The 19,484-nt window shown below is 41.0% G+C and overlaps 1 protein-coding gene across 1 annotated transcript in view; it reads right to left on the minus strand.

Moving 5' to 3' along the window:
• PXDNL (peroxidasin like) overlaps nucleotides 1-19,484 on the minus strand; it is a 295,352-nt gene that overhangs the window by 92,008 nt on the left and 183,860 nt on the right. The window contains exons 7-10 of the mRNA XM_034762906.1: nucleotides 17,078-17,247; nucleotides 13,087-13,204; nucleotides 5,526-5,695; nucleotides 4,714-4,983 (exon numbers count right to left, since the gene is read on the minus strand). Of these exons, the coding sequence (XP_034618797.1) occupies nucleotides 4,714-4,983; nucleotides 5,526-5,695; nucleotides 13,087-13,204; nucleotides 17,078-17,247 (728 nt within the window). The remainder of the gene's footprint in view (nucleotides 1-4,713; nucleotides 4,984-5,525; nucleotides 5,696-13,086; nucleotides 13,205-17,077; nucleotides 17,248-19,484) is intronic.

A 19,484-nucleotide genomic window follows, 5' to 3' on the forward strand; every position in this document is an offset into this window, starting at 1 on the left:
GCACTCTGTTGCTGGTGTTATTATAGGTTGTACATTATAAATAGTATACATCCAAACAAAGTAGTGCAAAATGCATATACAGGTTATTTAGGAAGGACAAATAAGGATAGATAAGATGTGACATCTGTGGGAAATAACTATTTATTGTCAAGAAAAAATTAGAAGTAAAATAACCCTGAGATATTAATAATAATAATAATAATAATAATCATAATAATGGTAGGAGAGAACCCAAACAGGGAGGAATCAAAGATTAAATCCTACTGGACATCTGTGATAAACCACTAGTCCAAATACTGTATAACACAATTATGATAATTTGTGAAGAAGAAAAAATGAGAGAAATAAAAATAATGATAACCATTCAGATTATACCAATACAAATTCAAAGCACAAACTGGGCATTTTTGAATATAATAATGAAAACCTTCCTGCTATCATATGAAGAAGATACTAGAGAAAGTATAAAGATGATTTTGCTGTCATTTTTTATTTTTCTCCTTTAAATGTATGCATTTTTGCCTTTGCGATATTCAAAAACTTCAAACAGGAAGGCAAGGGCCGAATGATCAGAATTGATTTTTTTAAGACTTTCCATTTATTTTGATGCTTTGATATTGAACACTTTTCTTTGCTCAAATATTTACTGTTGCTTTTGTTCTGCCTTCGAAAGGGAGCTGCAAACCAACTGAAAGCTTGAAAGTTTATTGTGGTAGCCTCACAAAGGAACTCTTTATTCATTTATGAAATAATAATTTGCATTTTCTTACAACACTGCTCTCATAAGAAATATCCCCACAGCAGTGGCAACATGCTACAGAGGGAATACTTTCCTCAATCCCTTTCTATGTAAGCACTCAAATGTCACCCAACCTCCCTTTCCTCCCCAAATAAATCTATGCTAAACCTATGCCAATAGGTCCTGCCCATAAAAGGCCAAATCCTATTTGCCTTCTACATGCCACACTCTCACTGGTTAAGTCTTAAAGTCAATTCCAGAAGCTGATTTACTTTATGATCTAGCATGTGTTACAGTTACAAACATAAGTAAAGCCATTCTAGAAGCAAGTCTTGTTATTTCAATAGCATTAAAATGAATTAAAAGGTCACAATGAAAAAAAAAAAAAAACTCCGCAAGAAGTTGACAAGGAAAAGCACATATAACAAGGCATGATCTATCACCTGACCTTTCAGATACATGTGGATGTATGCCTTGTCATACTTATTAGAAGGCACCTTTCTTACTCTTCTATATTCAAGGATATTTGTTATGTACTTGGCTTATTGAAGCTACTAAAGCAGTACAATTCAGCTCTAGAAAACAGTAGTGGCCTTTGAGACACCATGACTTCTAGGCTTCTCTGAAGTTTAGAAACAAAGGTGGTCATGTATCTTCTCTTTGCAACAGGTTGGTTTATTTATTGTTAGCATTACTGGGTGGATTCTGTTAAGTATTTTTAAACTGATGGACAGGGTTAAACTGATCTGAAGGGAGAAGAGAAATGCAGAGCTCTTTAATTAGACATGTAAGAAATCATTTACGGGGACTGTACAGTGAATTTTTTAACAAGGCAATGGCAGAAAGTGAATAAAATAGTTTGAAGTGCAGTGTATGGGCAGTGATGTGCATTAGAAGTTTTGATAGAATGTACTTATTTATCTGGCTCTGTACAGGGACTTTGGCCAACCAGTAAACAGAGAAAATAATTACCTCAGAACTTGCAACTTCTGGATCCATCTGGGAAGGCAACTTCCAGATGGATATGCTGTCCTGTATGGGCCATCACCACCAAGGCACAGATGGCTGCTTGAGCCCAGGATTTAGGAGTTCAAAAATGGAGAGCATAATGGATAAATGACATGGCAGACATATGTAACAGTGAATTATATACAGTATGGGATAGAGAGGAGAGAGTTAACAGTGTACAATAATTCCCCAAAAAGTCTTGGCATGGGGTCTAGCAATCAAACTAGAGCAGCGGTTCTCAAAGTGTGGGTTGGGATCCCAAAGTGGGTCACAACTCTATTTTAATGGGGTCGCCAGGGCTAGCATTAGACTTGGTGGGTCCTAGGGCTGAAGCTGAAGTGCTTCATCCCCGGGTGGTGGGGCTCGGGTTACAGGCCTTCCTTGGGCTTCTACTTTGGCCCCCACCTGCGTGACCAGAAGAAAAGAGGTGTAAAGATTGCTAGACAGCCAGTAAATCTACCTTCTCTTTCTCGATCTCTCAGTATTCAAGTGAACTAGCAATGGCAGTCTATGGGGGCAGGGCAGGTGCTACCATTAAGGCAAACTAGGCGGTTGCCTAGGGAGCCAAGATTTGGGGGCGCCAAAAAGCTTTGCCCCCAATTTTTTTTTTACAGCATTCCTGGGCTGGGCTGCCCGGTGACACGCTGACACGTGCGGCTCAGACTCCCTCTCCAAGCGCAGCGGCCACCCCATGCAATTATTGTCGTTGCCGGCAGGGGCAGCATGCTTGGGGAGGGGGCGTAGCAGAGGTGAGCTGGGGTGGGGAGCTGTCACACAGCTCTCCAGGTGGTGGAGCTGCCACGGGGGGGGTGGGGGGGGCGCCTCAGGGCAGGGAGGGGAGCTGCCGCGGGGGGTGCGCCTCAGGGCGGAGGGGGGGCGGGGAGCTGCCGCAGGGCTGGGGGTGGGTGCAAGATGGAAGTTTCGCCTAGGGCGCGAAACTTCCTTGCAACAGCCCTGCATGGGGTTTCATGAACACAATCAATGAAGAAAAGGAAAGATTTTAAATGCCTTAAAATTTTCTGGGCTTGCTTTCATTTCAGGAATAGAAACTATACCTGGTAAGATTTTCAAACCATCTGTGTTGACCTAACTCGGCCCTTGTTGATGTCAATGGAAGCAGAATTAGGCCAATGGTGAGCACTTCAAAACTCCCACCCACAACACAATTTAAGTGACCAATCATATAGCATAAATAGCAAATTGCAAACAACAAATATTTAGAGAAAGAATTTTGTAAATAATCCAAAGGCTAAACTGGCTGGAAAAAATGGCTCAAACAATTCGAAACAGTAAAATAAATATTTAAAAATAATTTCTTCATAAATAATTTCTAAAGAGAAAAAAAGATAAATGATTAATGAAGAATCTATATCCAGCTGTGTTCCAGACTGTAGACATTTTCTGTCATAGTCCATCTTCTGTATCTCTATGTATCAGTTTGCATTAGATACGTAGTAACAGTTTTCAAGTACATAAAAGGTTGTTACAAGAAGGAGGGAGAAAAATTGTTCTCTTTAACTTCTGTGGACAAGAAGCAATAGGCTTTAATTACAGCAAGAACAGTTTAGGTTGGACATTAGGAAAAACTTCCTAACTATCAGGGTGGTTAAGCACTGGAATAAATTGCATAGGAAGGTTGTGGAATCTCAGTCATTGGAGATTTTTTAAGAGCAGATTAGACAAACACCTGTCAGGAATGGTCTAGATAATACTTAGTCCTGCTTTGTGTGCCGGGGACTGAATTAGATGACCTCTCGAGGTCCCTTCCAGTCCTACGAGTCTATGATGATAAGCACGGCATAAAAACATACTATTACATTTGATTAATTATTGCAACTCATATCTAGGAATGAATCCTCACACACTCAACAAGCTCCAGTGGGTGTAAAACACATCAGGTTGTCTGCTTAGCAACACAGTTCACCATAAACACATCACCCCAATGCTCAGCTCTCTGCACTGACTCCCTGTTGAATACAGAGTCAAGTTCAAGGTCTCCAGCCTGATCATCAAAGCCGTCCCTGGGATTGGCTCTAACTACCTGAGACATTGCATCTGCCTCTGCCACAATGACTTCCTCTGACATCTATGATCCATCAGCACAATAAAGCTGTTGAACAATGGGGGAGACTCATGACTGCAGAAAACACCGTGGAACTAGATTATGGACCCCAGTACTGCAAGGGACCACAAAACTAACCATTTTCAGAACAAAATGCAAAACTTATTTATTTGACTTAGTTTTCCCTAAGCAGGTTTTTCCACATACACCCAAAATGCACATCCATACACAAGCCAACAAGCCATACCCCTCTAAAACTAGAAATTATTTTCCTTACTGGCTAGAAAGAGGGTTTGGGGATTTTTTCGTTTTTAGACACTATGGGTCATATAAGTTTACCCAACTGCTTATTTAACTATAAGGCCCTAAAATGGACCATCAAGTTTGATCAAAGTTAAGTCAAATGGTTATGTCAGCCTGTAACAGGGGTAGCCAAATGATGTCTTGCACACCATCAGCTATTTTGGGTGTAGCTGTGCTGGTCAATGTTGGTCTTTCCTGATTTTATACAGCTGGTGTAAAATATTCTCATATAAACAAACCAAATGCATCCCTTGTGTATCTCTACTAGAGTCAATGGAGTTACCAGGGATGAATTTGGCCCAGTGTTTTACTAATAAACGTTGAATGCTTGAAATACTAATATATAATTCTAATAAATTGACTCTTGAGGGCTCAGTTCTGCCCTCAGATACGTATACACCTCTACTGTTCAGTCAACAAGTATTGTGTACATGTGTATCTGAGGCAAAATTTGACTAACAGACATATTAGTATAGACCAGACAACAGATTGCAAAACAACAAAGAGTCCACATTTTCATCATACAGTTCAAAGCACACATCTTAACACACATGACCTGAAATTCATGGAAATCTCAACAGCAGCTTCATGTTCTACTTACCTTGAACAACAATATTTGCTGATGCTTGGATAGAGCCCTGGTTGTTATGAGCATGGCAGATGAACTGATTGTGGTCCTGCAATGTGACGTTCTGAATGAAAAGTCCTCCAGAAGAAGTGATGTTGTACCTGGATTCATCCAGCAACTCTCCATTTCCTCTCGTCCAGCTGATGTGAGGTTGGGGGTGGCCTGTGGCCATGCATTCCAAAGTGGTGCTGGTGCCAACTAATACCTCTGTATTCTGGGGTTGAATGATAAAACTGGGCTTGGCTAGGGAAGAAAGAGAAAAACAAGGTGAAAAGGGGCTTTAATTTCCACCTTTTGAAACTAAAGTGCTATGCTACTCTTTGAGTAAGGATGATCTTTCATGTAAAGCACTAGTCTAAGACTCCGAAGATCTAAGTTCAATTCTCAAGTCTGCTGCTGACTTCCGGATGGCCTGGGGAAAATTACATCATGTCCCTCTGCCTCAGATCCTCATCCGTAAAATAGGAATGACAACACTTCCTTTCTCCCACTTCTAGTCCCCTTAAATTTTAAGCGCTTCCAGCAGGGATTCTCTTATTATGTGTTTTACAGTGCAAAACAAAATGGGGCCCTGATCTTGATCAGAGCAGTACTGTAATTCAAATTAATAATATGAAAAATTATACAAACTTAAGTGAATACTTACTAACCCTCAAGTAGAGGTTTGGGGATGTTTTAAGGAATATATCTGAGAATTAAAAAGAGATATATGTGTATTCAAGTAAATGAAAAATGTGTTTCCAAACTAGACATAACGCAAAGAAGCAGAAGCAGAAAGTATTTACTTGGAACACTGGAGTATCTGAGGAAAGCACTCTGTGTCTTGACTTCGCCTGCCACATTCCGGGCCATACATTGATAGACGCCTTGGTCAGATTCTCTGGTATTCTGAATCATGAGGGTCCCATCTTCAAGCAAATTCAACCGCCTGTCATCTTTCATATCCAATGAGTGGCTGAAAATAGAGGAGAACTCTGACAAGTTATCTTTGTCAAATCCGCATATTTTGGAACACTTCTATCATCTTACAAATTAAGAAAAAGACACTGAATATTTTTGGAAAAAGTATAAAGACCAGATCCTGATGGCAAACAAGTGTATTTACTATACATTAATAGATCATCTACATATTATGAAATTTGAATTTCATATTTGGGATGGAGGATAAATTAATGATACTAGGACGATGCACATGTTTCGATGCAATAGTCAGCTTCTAATTATGGGTCTAATAGTGTGAGGTGCTGTACACCCTCATCTCCCAGTGAAGATAATGGGAGAGGAGGGCTCTCAGTACCTTGCAGGAACGAGCCCTCTGTTAAGTTCTTGTATTTATTCTGATTTTGTTTAATAAAATGGTATAAATTGTCCCCAGTTCTAACAGTACAAAGTAGTAAGATTCCATCCTCTGTACATGGTCGCATCAAGGGTACCTGGATTTGGGTCTGGGTCCTGTGGAGAGCACAGGTATTGTACAGCCACTACTCCCCTCTGTGAACAAGTGGGGAGGAGAAAGGAGTGGATTTTGACTCTGGCTTTCCATTCCCCAGTGGAGCTGGCTAAACATATGAAGATAAGTGAACAACACCCTTTACAACACTGCAGTCAATTATTTTATCCTAATGCAAGAGGGACAAGGTACTTTGGGATGAACTTGTGAAACATTTATACATTACTCTTACTCAAGGCTGTCATTAAACCCCATTAAACCCCACATTCTAGCACATGTGTTTTGTTTTTAATTGGCAATTGTTCTTTTAATTTTGCTGTTACCATGCTGGATTTGAGATTACACACCAGAAGAGCATTTGTTTACTCATTTGGGGCATCAGTATTGTTTGCTCAGGGCAAAATTTCTTTGTTCCTTTTTTCTGACTGATGCAGCGTGACAGTTTCTTATGAAAATAACTTGCAAAAATTTTAGTTTGCTTAGGCAGACTGGAATAGTTTGGTTTTAACAAGGTTCTGCATTGTTTGTAAACAATTATCCATCTATGTTGGCTACTGTAGATTTGCAAAAGGACATTCAAGACACGTAGCCAGTAGCTTCTTCCGAAGCAACTTCCCTGCTGGGCAACATGGTGTGACTATGATACAAGCAGCGTAAACACACAGAGTGACTCTTCTGGAACAGTTTGTACCGTGGTTGGGGGTCTGTATTTTTTTCCCCACAAAGCTTCAGTTATAGATGAATTAATTGAAGAAGAATTTTTTTTAAATAATCTGAGTTTCAAACTACAATTAAGTATACTAAGTGACAATAGTATAACATCTTTGACAAAAACTTTGACTATAACACTTTTGACAAAAAACAAGCAATTTGAATAAGGAATAATAAGCATTCAGAGGCAAGGAATTTTAAGGACAAAAGGACATAATAAATCTTACACGTCTTATAAAAAAATACATTATTTTCTCAAATATAAAGAAATGCATATTTCATCACAACCATCTTGGATTATTTTAAAAATTGATTATTGTTGTTACCTTGTTTTCAGTATCTAAATACTTTTATTTGGAGGGGCTTTTTAAATGGGGGAAATGTCAGTTCATCCATTTATCAACTAACAGCAGAAGTTCTGGGTACATTACTTATATAATTACTGATTCTTAAGAATAATGACAGATGTGTGGTTTCAAGTGTGATCACATTCAATTTCTTTATTGAGTAGCACTTTTCATAACCGTGAGGGCTAGGGTGAATAAATGGTCCATTTCAATCTTTTCGAAAGAAATTATTTTTTTAAATATATAGGGACCTTCAGCTGAATCTCCCCCCTTGTCTTTATGACATCAAGTAGCAGCCCAGCCCCAGACTGGTTCAATTTCTTTAAACCCACCCTAAAAGCAGGGAAGGGGAATGAAACACCTATGTCCCACACAACACACACAAGGACCTGGTGCATCTTAAGGGTTGAATAAGCTACCCAAAGAAGAGAGGTAGTTGGGAAAAAGTGGGGAGGTTGCTACGAGAAGGGAGAGGCAGAAGTGCTACAGATATCTCCCCCTTCTTGCCCTGTGCCCAGGAACTGGGAACAGTTTTGGCATTAAAGTGGGAAACACGCTGCTTCCAATAATAGTAGACATGGGTTGGGGGGTGAGGGGAGTAAGAAGTGGGAGGCAGTCATGTCTGGAAATACTAGTGACAGCCCACACCCCCATTCCTTTAAGAAGATGGTATAGCCTGCTGAAGAACAAACTCTTCTTTCCAAGAAAGAGGAGGGTATGCTGGGGACCTTAAGCCAGGGAATCAACTGCTGACCTTCCCCCTGCCCCTGCCAGTTCTTGCTGCTGACTGGCTCTGTGCTCCCTTCTGAGTCAGCAGCTCTTTGTCCTCTGTCCGGTGAGAGGAAAGGGAAAGTAGAGGGGGACTGTGAATCTTCTCTAGGGTATGCCTCTTGGTGTGAGGTATTTGTCCATTGCACCCCAGAAATCACTCACTGTCTTGGCTTGTATTTATGAAGAGGGACATCAGGGAGCAGAAACTCACTTTTTCTGAAGGGTTTTGAGGCATGTGTATATTTTGAGATACTGGTGAAAGAACCATATTAACTATGAGTCAGATTAAGGCTGCTGTGAAGGAATATGCATGTCTTTATACTCGATAAGAATGACATTTGTTTATTACATGGGCAGTGATGTTATTAACTATTCATCCTTTTTCTTTTTTAGCTCTTGGTTTTGTAAATGTTGTGACAGGCAGCCATATGGTTGTTACTTAGAAATCTTTGTTTTGCAAATGAAATAAGAAACTAAAGCAAAACCTGTTTTATGTTTTTCCTCTTGTATAGGTATACACATACACTTATTGATTTTTTTAATAACTGGGATGCATGCACCACCAGATTATTAAATTAAAGGTATGAAAGGAATTAACCAATCTAATAAGAGTCTAGCTTCATTCAAGCCTGAATTCAGAAAAGTACTGAGGACAGTACATAAGCTTGTTCTTAATTTTGAACATGTTGTTCTATTGGATTTAAGTACATGTTCAAAGTTAAGCACATACTTCAGTGATGTCCTGAACAGAGATGGACTAAGCATGTACTCAAATGCTTTTCTAAAAAGAAACCTCAGTGTGCACTTGGCAAAGAATACAAAATCATGAGATAGAATGCACAGCACAGCCTACCTTCATTCCAAACAGCGGAAAGATGTGTGATGGAGTATGTAAACTCCACACTGGGCCAGAAGGGGTTAAGGAGCAGTTATGGGCCAGGTAGCTCCACCCCGCTGCACCTGCAGAGCCTGTTCCAGCTGGAGGAGTAGTTTAAAAGACAGCCAGACAGCAGAGAACGAGACACCTATCTTGGGAGCTCCTGAGCAAGGGTGCAGCATTACTGCTGGCTGCAGGAGAGAAGACTGCAAGTGGCAGCTGCCCCAGGGACTAGCCTTTTCCTAGGACTAGGCAACTCTTCAGTCCATCTTCTGGTGGATCATTTGCAAGGCTTTTGACCACACCCTGGACTGGAAAGGGAAGTGGTAGGAAGCAGCTGAGGGAGGCAGCCCGGAAGCACTGCTTGGTATTTGATATTGCTGCCTCTCATTGGGCCCTGGGCTGAAACCCAGTGGAGAGGGAGGGCCTGGGCTCCACTACCAACAATCCTCTTGCAAAGGGGGAAAAACCCTTTTCTCTTGGAGAAAAGGGGGATAGAAACATTGCAAGCACTGAGGATAGGGCATACGCCCCACAGTAGCCTGCACCTGGGCTGAGACTCTTATGTAGAGGGTGTCGGACTTGTAAGCAAGGTCTGAATGAGCTCTCCCCTGACATCTAGTGATGAGCCAGAGGAAAAGACTGCCCAGAGCAGACCATGTTTGCACAGACACGCCTACTCTCCCTAGGTGCACAACAGATGGAACTGCTTTGCCAAAATGATCAATTTTCGCTGGTTTTGGGTTACAAGTCACCTTTGTATTTGAATGCACAGGTAATGAAATGTTATTATCCTCACTGTATGAGTAAAGGGCAGCAGAACTGTGCTTAGCATGCCCAGATTGAGGGGGTCACCCTAAACTGAATCTCACCTGCTAAGCAGGGATTAAGGATGTCAAAGCCCAGTGAAGAGAAGAGTGTGTGGGGACAAGAATCTGCCCAAAGAGTCCTAGATGCCGTTGGACCTGCTCTCTCCATCATTCAATGGCAGAGCTGATTGGACTCAACTGAGAGTCATTGTTTCTGGCGGGTGATTCCTAGAGCGGACATCACTGGTGAGCAGGTCTAGGGGCTAAGCAGTAGACACTGTGTGGAGACAGTGAAAGACAACACAGAGACTGCACTGGCTCTGAGGTTCCCTCCTACCTGCTGAAATCACTGAGAGATGGGTTCAGTGACAGAACCTCAGAACATGATGTTGCGGAGCAGCAAACAGCGGCAGCAGAGAAGCAGTGGCCAGTGGCGGCAGAGAAACAGCAGCAGTTGTGAGCCAGTTGCAGAGGCAGCAGCTGAGACGTTGCCCGACATCCCCTCAGGGGCGGGAGGTGAACCCCATGAACACACCACTGAACTCTTCACTAGTGGAGGACCACCAACTGTGAGTGAGGTGCAGCAGAGGGAGAGGGGACTGATGTTTTAAAGGAGCATTTGTTCATTGGACTTTCCCTCCAGTAGGTGAGAAACTGTAGCAAAGGACACGGTACAAAGTTCTTTTGTTATACACAGACTCAGTGCTTGTGAGTGGGAAAGTATTGCCTCTGAGAGGCGCCTCGGCATGGTGTTAAGTTTTCCCACATTAGTGGGTGGGACCATTGTTTTATATTGTTAAGAGGGACCCCAAAACATTGAAGCCAGCCCTTGTTGCTGCCAACTCCACCTGACAGAAGGGTTACAGACGTCTATATATTTGGTTAGACACTGTTTCCTACGCCTCCCCGGAAGGGGGTTGGCTCCACTGGTGAGCTTGCCAAAGGGTCTAGTCATTGTCTACCAGAAGAGAGACCCCCACTGCATTGGAGCAACCACCAGTAGGGGACACAAGAGAAGGCATGAGCCAGGTACCTATCCAGAATGTGGTACCACCAGTAGGGACAGCCTGTCACGGCATGCTAAAAATCATAGAAAATTAATCTATCTGGTTGAACATTTTCTGACAGAACAGTTTTCTGTCTGAAAAATATTGATTCAAGTAAACTGAAACGTTTCACAGGAATATATCACTTCAGTCAAAATCTTTGTCAGGAAATTATTGAAACATTTCATTTCAATAAGGATAAAATCTTTTCTTTCTATTTTATCATTTTGACTTTTATAATATAATTTTAAGACAACATTAAAAATAAGTTTTAAACATAAAGGTCAAAATGATAAAATAGAAATGTTTTGATAACAATTAAATGAAATATTTTGAAATATTTTATTTTGCAAAATACCATTTTCACTTTTTGTTCCAATTTGCCGTGAAACCAAATTTTGAAATCTCAGAATTTCCCACAGAATGAAAATTCAATTTTTCAACTAGCTCTCCAAATTAACTGACAGACTGAAGAAAAGGACTCACATTCTTAGCCAATGCCCATCAGACTCAGCAATAATACCTCCTAGACAAGTCACTTAATCATTCTGTGCTTCAGTTAGGCCATCTTAAAAATGTGTCTCAATGTTTTCATATTACGTAGTCCTTTTTTCATCTATAGGTCTCAGAGCACTCTGGGTAAGTAAGCATGATTAGTCTGATTTTGCAGTTGGCTTCACTAAGTACAGATATGTGAAGCAATTTCCATGAGGCATTATGATCTAGGGCAGGGGTGGCCAACCTGTGGGTCCGGAGCCACATGTGGCTCTTCAGAGGTTAATATGCGGCTCCTTGTATAGGCACCGTCTCCGGGACTAGAGCTACAGGTGTCAACTTTTCAGTGTGCTGGGGGGTGCTCGCTGCTCAACCCCCGGCTCTGCCACAGGCCCTAACCACACTCCACCCCTTCCCACCCCCTCCCCTGAGCCTGCCGTGCCCTCGTTTCTCCCCTTCCTCCCCCCCCCCGCCCCCAGGGCCTCCTGCATGGCACAAAACAGCTGATCGGGAGGTGTGGGGAGGGTAGTGGAAGGCGCTGATCAGCGGGGCTGCCGGTGGGCGGGAGGCGCTGGGAGCGGGCGGGTGGCGAGCTGATGACATGTTACTGTGGCTCTTTGGCAATGTACACTGGTAAATTTTGGCTCATTCTCAGGCTCAGGTTGGCCACCCCTGGTCTAGTGGATATAGGATGACCAGACGTCCCGATAAAATCGGGACTGTCCCGATTTTGAGGCATTTGTCCTGCGTCCCGACCGAACTATGGTCGGGACGCCATTTGTTCCGATATTTTGTTTCGGGCATATTTTTTTTGTTTTTGTTTTTGTTTTTTTAAACACGCACCCGTCCGGGTCTTCGGCGGCAATTCAGCGGCGAGTCCTTCAGTCGCTGACGGTCTTCAGCGGTGGGTGCTTTCTTTGGCGGCAAGGTTTATTACCCGCTGGCGAAATGCTGCCGCAGACCGTCAGCGACTGAAGGATCCTCCGCCGAATTGCCGCAGAAGACTTGCACAGGTGAGTGTAAAAGGCACCCCCCTTGCGGCAGTCCCAATATTTTCCACTTAGCATCTGGTCACTCTAAGTGGATAACACATGGATCAAGTGCCTCAAGCTATGGCTACACTGCAACTGGGACAACACACATGGGAATACCTGAGCTAGCTTTGACTGAGCTAGTTTGCCAAAAAATAGCAATGTATTGCAATGACACAGGCAGTAGCACAGGCTAGCCGCCTGAATACATAGGTCAAGTCCTGAGTGGGCTCATACTTGAAGACAAGCCTGTGCCACCAGCCCTGCTGTTGTGGCTACTGGAATATGTGCTGCAGTCACAACTCCCAGTTGCAGTGTAGACCTACCTTTAGAGATTAGAGTTCTATTTATGGCTCTCTCACAAGCATCCTATGTCACCTCTGGCAAATCATTTTAACTTTCTGTTCCTCAGCTACCTCATCTGGAAAATGAACCTGTGCACATTGCACCTAAGGCATGGGGGAGTTCTGATGGAAAATGCAAGGGAGGAGGCATTTTAAAGGACCCTGGAGTTTCCTCTCATTTTTAAAAATAGGCCAAGGCAGCATAGAGGTCAGTGAAGAAAGTATTAAATAATAACTTTTCCCCCCCATGAGTTTCATTGAAAATGAATTGTGTAGAATTTTCATAACCAGTCTCATACAGAGTGACTTAGATTAGAAAACAAACACACACACACACACACACACACACACACACACACACACACACACTCATTCTAGATTGCTAGTCCACAAACCCAGGTGTTAATAATAATTAGCATTTGAAAATAGACTAGTATACATGTGTAATGATTGGTTAAGATTTACTTGTTATGTATCCAAATTATCTTGGGTTTAGGATTTCCTTCTGCTTTGCAAGTAAAGTAGACAGTATTCCCTGGGGTAACATCTGCATCCCGTGGCTCAGAAGTAATACGAGGTTTCTCTGCAAGAAAAAGGAAAGGGTAAGAACAAAAGACACCAAAAAGTTTAATGCTGACTTTTGGAAGGAAAACATAATTTTTCAAAATAATTTAAGAGGTTTGTGACCTCTGTATTTTCAAGCAATTTACATAATCATGCTCGTATATTATTCAGTATTAGGATCTAGGATTGGGTTAGTCTATTTTCCTATTTTGGTGAATCTATTTATGTATGTTTTAGTTTATATAGTCTGTAAAATCAAAACTCTTCTTACTTACTATAGAAGAGAAAATGCTTCAAGTTTAGGAAGAAAATGTGCCAGTACACTAGAATTGGTCAAGAATTTTCTGTCAGAAAATGCCCTTTTCACACAATCAAAATTTGCTGTGGAAAAAATTTCATTTTTCCACAGGGAAATCCAAATGTCAGTTCTTTAGCTGTCTATCTGTAAGGGTCTTGTTAATTTCATTTTCTGCAGGCTGCTGGCAAGCTCAAAAAATCAGTTTCAGTTCTCCCAAAATGAATTTTTTCTGAAAATTCCTTCCTGTGAAAAAATTTGCAGTTTTGACTTTTTGTCATGATTTGGGATGATTTTTATTTCAGAAACACACAAAATTGGTCATGGGAAGGGATTTCAGTTTCTAGTCATATGTATAGTACACGGGTTTATGTTTAAAATAGCAGGACATCATGGGCTCAGGTTACCTGTAGATCATTACGCCTGTAGATTTTATATGCACTGTTAGTAACATTTTGCAAGCATTTGCACTAATGTTAACTATCTGCTTATTTTATGTAGCTTACTGATTGCAAAACAATGAACATTTTCATCTTTCAGTATTACAGAAATAAAGTGGCCAATACATTACATTGTATTGATGCTTTCAGACATAAACTTCACAGCCATGAGACAAACATACACATTTTAGTAAATGTAAAGCAGAAAGGGTCTTAATCAGAGTTGTTTTTGGAAAACGAAAAGTTACAATGACCATTATGATAGTGTTATCCATAATGTTCTTTAAAAATTATGAAAAATGTGGTAAAAACCAAAATTATGTCCATTCCAAACCCTTCAGAATGAAAACAATTTTAAAATATTTCCCAGAACTAGTTTTTCATTCAGACCCATTTTGTAGTAAGATACCTAGTAGTTGACACTGGTATTATATTAACCAGCCTGTCAATGTAAAGTAGTCATATCCTACCACAGACATTTTGTAGGAAACTTTCATTGGCTTAACACGTATTCTATTATAGTATGATAGTTGGATATAGCCTAGAAAGGCTGTAGTTAAGAGTGACACTATATTTGCACTAAATTAATGAATATGTACAGTCTTGTTCACCAAACAACAAAACTCTTTAAAATGTAATATTGTCATGTTCATTTTCCTCTGGCTGTGATATGTGCTTCCATGACACCCTGTGGTAGTTCACAATGATAGAAGATCTCTCTCTCTCTCTGAGTTACATGTTTCAATGCATGCAAAGGAGGAGGTGGATGGAAGAATATGCTTTGGAAGCAGAAATTGTAATTAACATTTTAATATCCTGCAACAGTAAGTACCTTAAAACTCCCATAATAAAACTGAGATGTCTGGTCACCTTAATCTACCATAAAAGCACATAGAAGTAATGGGCATTAAATTAGACTACACTGCTAATCACTTAACATTTTACATTAATTTAATTTGAATATAATTGAGTTTTTGATTAAAGGTTTCAGAATCCTTCACTTATCAATTAAGATCTAGAAGTGACAGATGTTCAGACAGACGTTACAACTTTCACAGTAAATTGCTTATTTTTCTGTAGCTTTCTCTGCTGCCTATAATCCTTCCATTCATTTTTTTCATCTCTTAATCACATCTTTTCAGCCATATACACAAAGACAGACTCCCAAACTAACCTAGACAAATACATCTTTAAAAGATAGTTAGTATAGTTGGACATATTTAATTCAAAATCAATAAATCTAGTTATCTTAGTATCCATAGACTCAAATTCTAGTTTACATTGCTCCAAGGAGCACCCTAGAGGAACCATAGAGTTGAGATGGGTCATTCAGACTCTGCCTTCTATTAAGAGTTACAGAGAGACCATTCTGAGGGATATAAGACACAGTACTAATGGAGGAATTCTGCACCACTGCATGCACACAGAATTCATGTCCCCTGGAAATTTCTTTGCTTCCCCACAGAAAAGTGACTTTCTGACAGGGAAGCAAAGGAAAGCTGCAAGAGTGGTCACACACACCTCCCCAGCAGTGCAGGCATATAGTTTTGGGAACCTGGAGGTGCCAGGGGAGTGGTAAATCACGGTGGTGGGGGATGGCTGGAGACGCACCAGCCAGTGGCTCCTACGCTGTACTGGACTCAGCTCCTCTTTGCCTGCAATGAGCATCTGGGACCAGCTCAGATCCGATCCACTCTCAGAAACCTCCCCTGACAGCAGGAAGATCTGCACCACCCCATCCCCCAATTCCTGACTCCATCACTCCACAGCCATGGGGGAGCGCTATCTCATAGAACTGGAAGGGACCCTGAAAGATCATCAAGTCCAGCCCCCTGCCTTCACTAGCAGGACCAAGTACTGATTTTTGCCCCCGATCCCTAAGTGGCCCCCTCAAGGATTGAACTCGCAACCCTGGGTTTAGCAGGCCAATACTCAAACCACTGAGCTATCACTCCTTCTTGTGGCAAAGAGTTCCACAATCTAACTTATATAGATTCTGAAAAAAAATCTCCTTCATCCACCTTAAATCCAATACCTTTTAATTTCATTGGGTGTTTTCTAGTTCTTGTATTATTATTATTTATTATTATTATAATAAGTAGGCTGTGCTTTTCTGCCCTTCATATTCATATGTGCCAACATGACCAGACAATGGCTCCCCATGCAAATTATTCCTTGTATTACTATGAACAGGTATTAACATGATGAAGGACGGAGGGAAAGATGGATGGACAGACAGACAGAATAACACGCTTGGGGGGATACCAAAAAACATTAATGCTATGCTTGAACCACATTATTATGCCTATTTGCAAGAAGGGAGGAATTCACTCTCTTTCCAGGTATCTTCCAGCATTTGGTTCTCACTTAGAAAACAATACATAGATAAATTTGTTTATCTGGATTGATTTTAAAACATGAAATGAAATCAGTCTTCAAACTGACATTCCTTGATATAAAAATACAATCCAAGATATAACTTTCCACAGAGAAATTAAGTATTGTCTTTACACTCATTGTTAATAATCCCATTAAAAGCATTGTGCGTATAGAGAGACAAGTGCATAAATCTTTGCAGGATTGGCACCTTACTGTATAAACAATGTTAACTCAGACAGAAATTGATCCTTAGTGTTTTTGAGTGATAACACATGAGAACTTCATTAATTTTCATGCACACAACAACAAATATTCCATCATATAATATAAAGGCATGAAGTACATTGTAAGTACAGTTTAGTTTTCTGTTTTTATAATACTCACTAGTACAGTTGATTTTAAAAAAAAACGAAGTGGTAGTAATATAAGATTTCACTACAACCTATTCTATAAAATCTTTGCAGAGAAATGCAGAGAAACTATTTCCTGCATGCTAATTATGGGGATGAATATAGTCTAGTTTAGCAAGGTTCTACTTTAAGTTGTATTTTATGGGGAAAAAAACTGATCATAATCAAAGACTTCGATAGTTCTTCATTTTAAAGACCTGACTAAACCAAAAGCACCCATATTTTAACCGTTTCAATGAAATGTTCATGAAAATAAATAAATGTAGTTTATTTTCCCTAATATATGAAAATAGATACCTGTAGGCTTAAAGCCAGAAGACGCACAAACCATTTTGTCTCCAAAGATGCAAGCAGCCAACTTAACTTACCACAGTTGAATTCTTCCACTATTAACGATGCAATAGACCTGCCCTGAAGTCTCTTGGGATATTCACAGTTGGCAGCAGCTTGAGTATTTCCATTTCTGGTATATTCTTTTATTAGTTCAGCCAACCACATTAATTCACAGTCACAAACTAAGGCATTAGAGTCCAAGCGTCTGTGCATACATGAAATAAAAACAACTGTCTAGAATGTACATTAAATAACATGTCACCAACTGGATTATATTTAACATAACTTTTACTATTTTAATGCTAGTACAGTTCCTTCAAAATAACTAAACAGATAATCTGTGTGTCCCCACATACATACATACATGTACGCACACAGTAAAAATCTCTGGCTTGTTACATTTTGCATTTCCTTCCTTCCTGCTTCCCTGCTCAAGATTACAATCTATTCTTCAAAAATGATTTGTCTTTCATATGTTGGCATACAAAGGTAATCTCAAAAACTGCAGTAAACTGCCTTTTAGCTCCAGTATAATTCAGCACAGAACGTTAATAGCCACAAGGTGCAAATATGCATTAGAAAATCTGGCTATGTACAGGAAGGGGTCAGCTATAGCAGTCCCTACTCAGTACACTACAGAGAGAAGTGGATGCATGGATCACTTTCTCTCCACACCAATACACAGTTGCAAGATATAATCTGTTTCCCAGCACTTCAGTGACAAAAGGAATTTGTTGTGTAGTGTCACAGCTGGGTACAGCAGCATTTCTGGGCAGGGTGTGGGGAGACCCAGGTGTCCTCAGGGACCTCTTACTACACCTTACATCTTGCTCTGGCCCCAGTTTGGCATAGCACTTAAGTAACATGCTTAAGACCATTCCTACTCCACTGGAAGCTTTTGCTGAAGTTCCATCGGATTCATGTGTATGTTTAAAACTATATATGTGGCTTAAATGCTTTGCTGGGTCCTCTAGAAATGTGCTTCCATTCCTTCCCAACACAGATCCTCCTAACTGAACCTCCAGATGACTCAGTTTAGTCGTAACTAATAGATGCCTTTATTTAAAAAAATAAAAAAATAAAAATAAAATTGAAAAAAAAAAAACCTATCTGGTTTATCTATGTGTTGGTTTCACTTATATGACAACCACCTCCTGTTCAACGGTCAAGAATAAGGCTTGGTCCTAAAAGTAACATTAATAATGATGCCATTCAAAAAACTCACACTATTTAAAGTCAGAGGCAACCAGGAATTTGAAAACTAAATTCTTCAGGTCCATTACACTGTCAGAAGACAGGACACTGGGCTGGATGGACTTTCGGTTTGACCCAGTATGGCCATTTCTATAAACTTTAAAAATGACATGACTGAACTAACAGACATAGAAATATACAGTTGTTTTTGTAATGTTTTCATGAGGTTTTCTCTGTTTCTAAGCTAGTATTTGAATGCATGTATACATTTTATGTTGGGTATGTAATATTTCTGGGATTCAATTTTCACAGAATAAAATTTTAGGGGCACTTTTTTCTTACCTGTACCTTAAAAAAAATCACCCTTGAAATAACTATTTGGTTATTAGTGTCAGATTCTTGCCCTTAACCTTCTATCATCACACCATACATTCAGAGCCTGCTACATTGCATTTTAGATTGTTCAACTGCAAGGAATATGTCATGATGATGAGGTCAACTGCTATAACGTGAAGGGAATATTGATTTCCATTTATTTCAGGTACTTAAATGACTTCCATTATCTGAGTGCCTCCATAACTTTAATCTACTTATCTTCACAACACCCCTGTGAGCTAGAGGAGTATTATCATCTCCAGTTTACAGAAGGGGAGCTGAGATACGGACACTGAGGCTCCTAGGTCACAAAGGAAGTCTGTGGCAGAGCAGGGTATTGAATGTTGGTCTCCCAAGACCAAGGTTAATGCCCTAACTAATGGAACGTCCTTCTCCCCTATCCCAACCCCTGCCTCCACACACACACACCACTTGGTGTATACTAGTAACTTACGTCAGTATACCCACATTGCTCAGGGGGGTGGAAAAATCTTCCCCCGTCAGCAACACAGTTATAGCCAGGGCCAGCTCTAGGCACCAGCAAAACAAGCTGGTGTTTGGGATGGCACATTTTTAGGAGCGGCATGGCCAGCGCCAGAATGCCGCCCCTAAAAATGTGCCCTGGCCGCCCTAGCTCACCTCCACTGCTGCTGCCACGGCGCGCAAAACAGCTCATTTGCGCGCCGCCATTCGCCCTCCCTCCCAGGCTCTCAAGCCTGGGATGGAGGGGGAGCAGCGGCGTGCGAATCAGCTGTTTCGCACGCCGCCGCGGCTCGGGGTCTCCCCCTCCCTCCCAGGTTTGAGAGCCTGGGAGGGAGGGGGAGACTCCGAGTGGCCGCGGCGTGGGCGCCGCTTCTCCCCCTCCCTCCCAGG

Source organism: Trachemys scripta, chromosome 2, assembly GCF_013100865.1.
Source record: "Trachemys scripta elegans isolate TJP31775 chromosome 2, CAS_Tse_1.0, whole genome shotgun sequence".
NCBI lineage: Eukaryota > Metazoa > Chordata > Testudines > Emydidae > Trachemys > Trachemys scripta.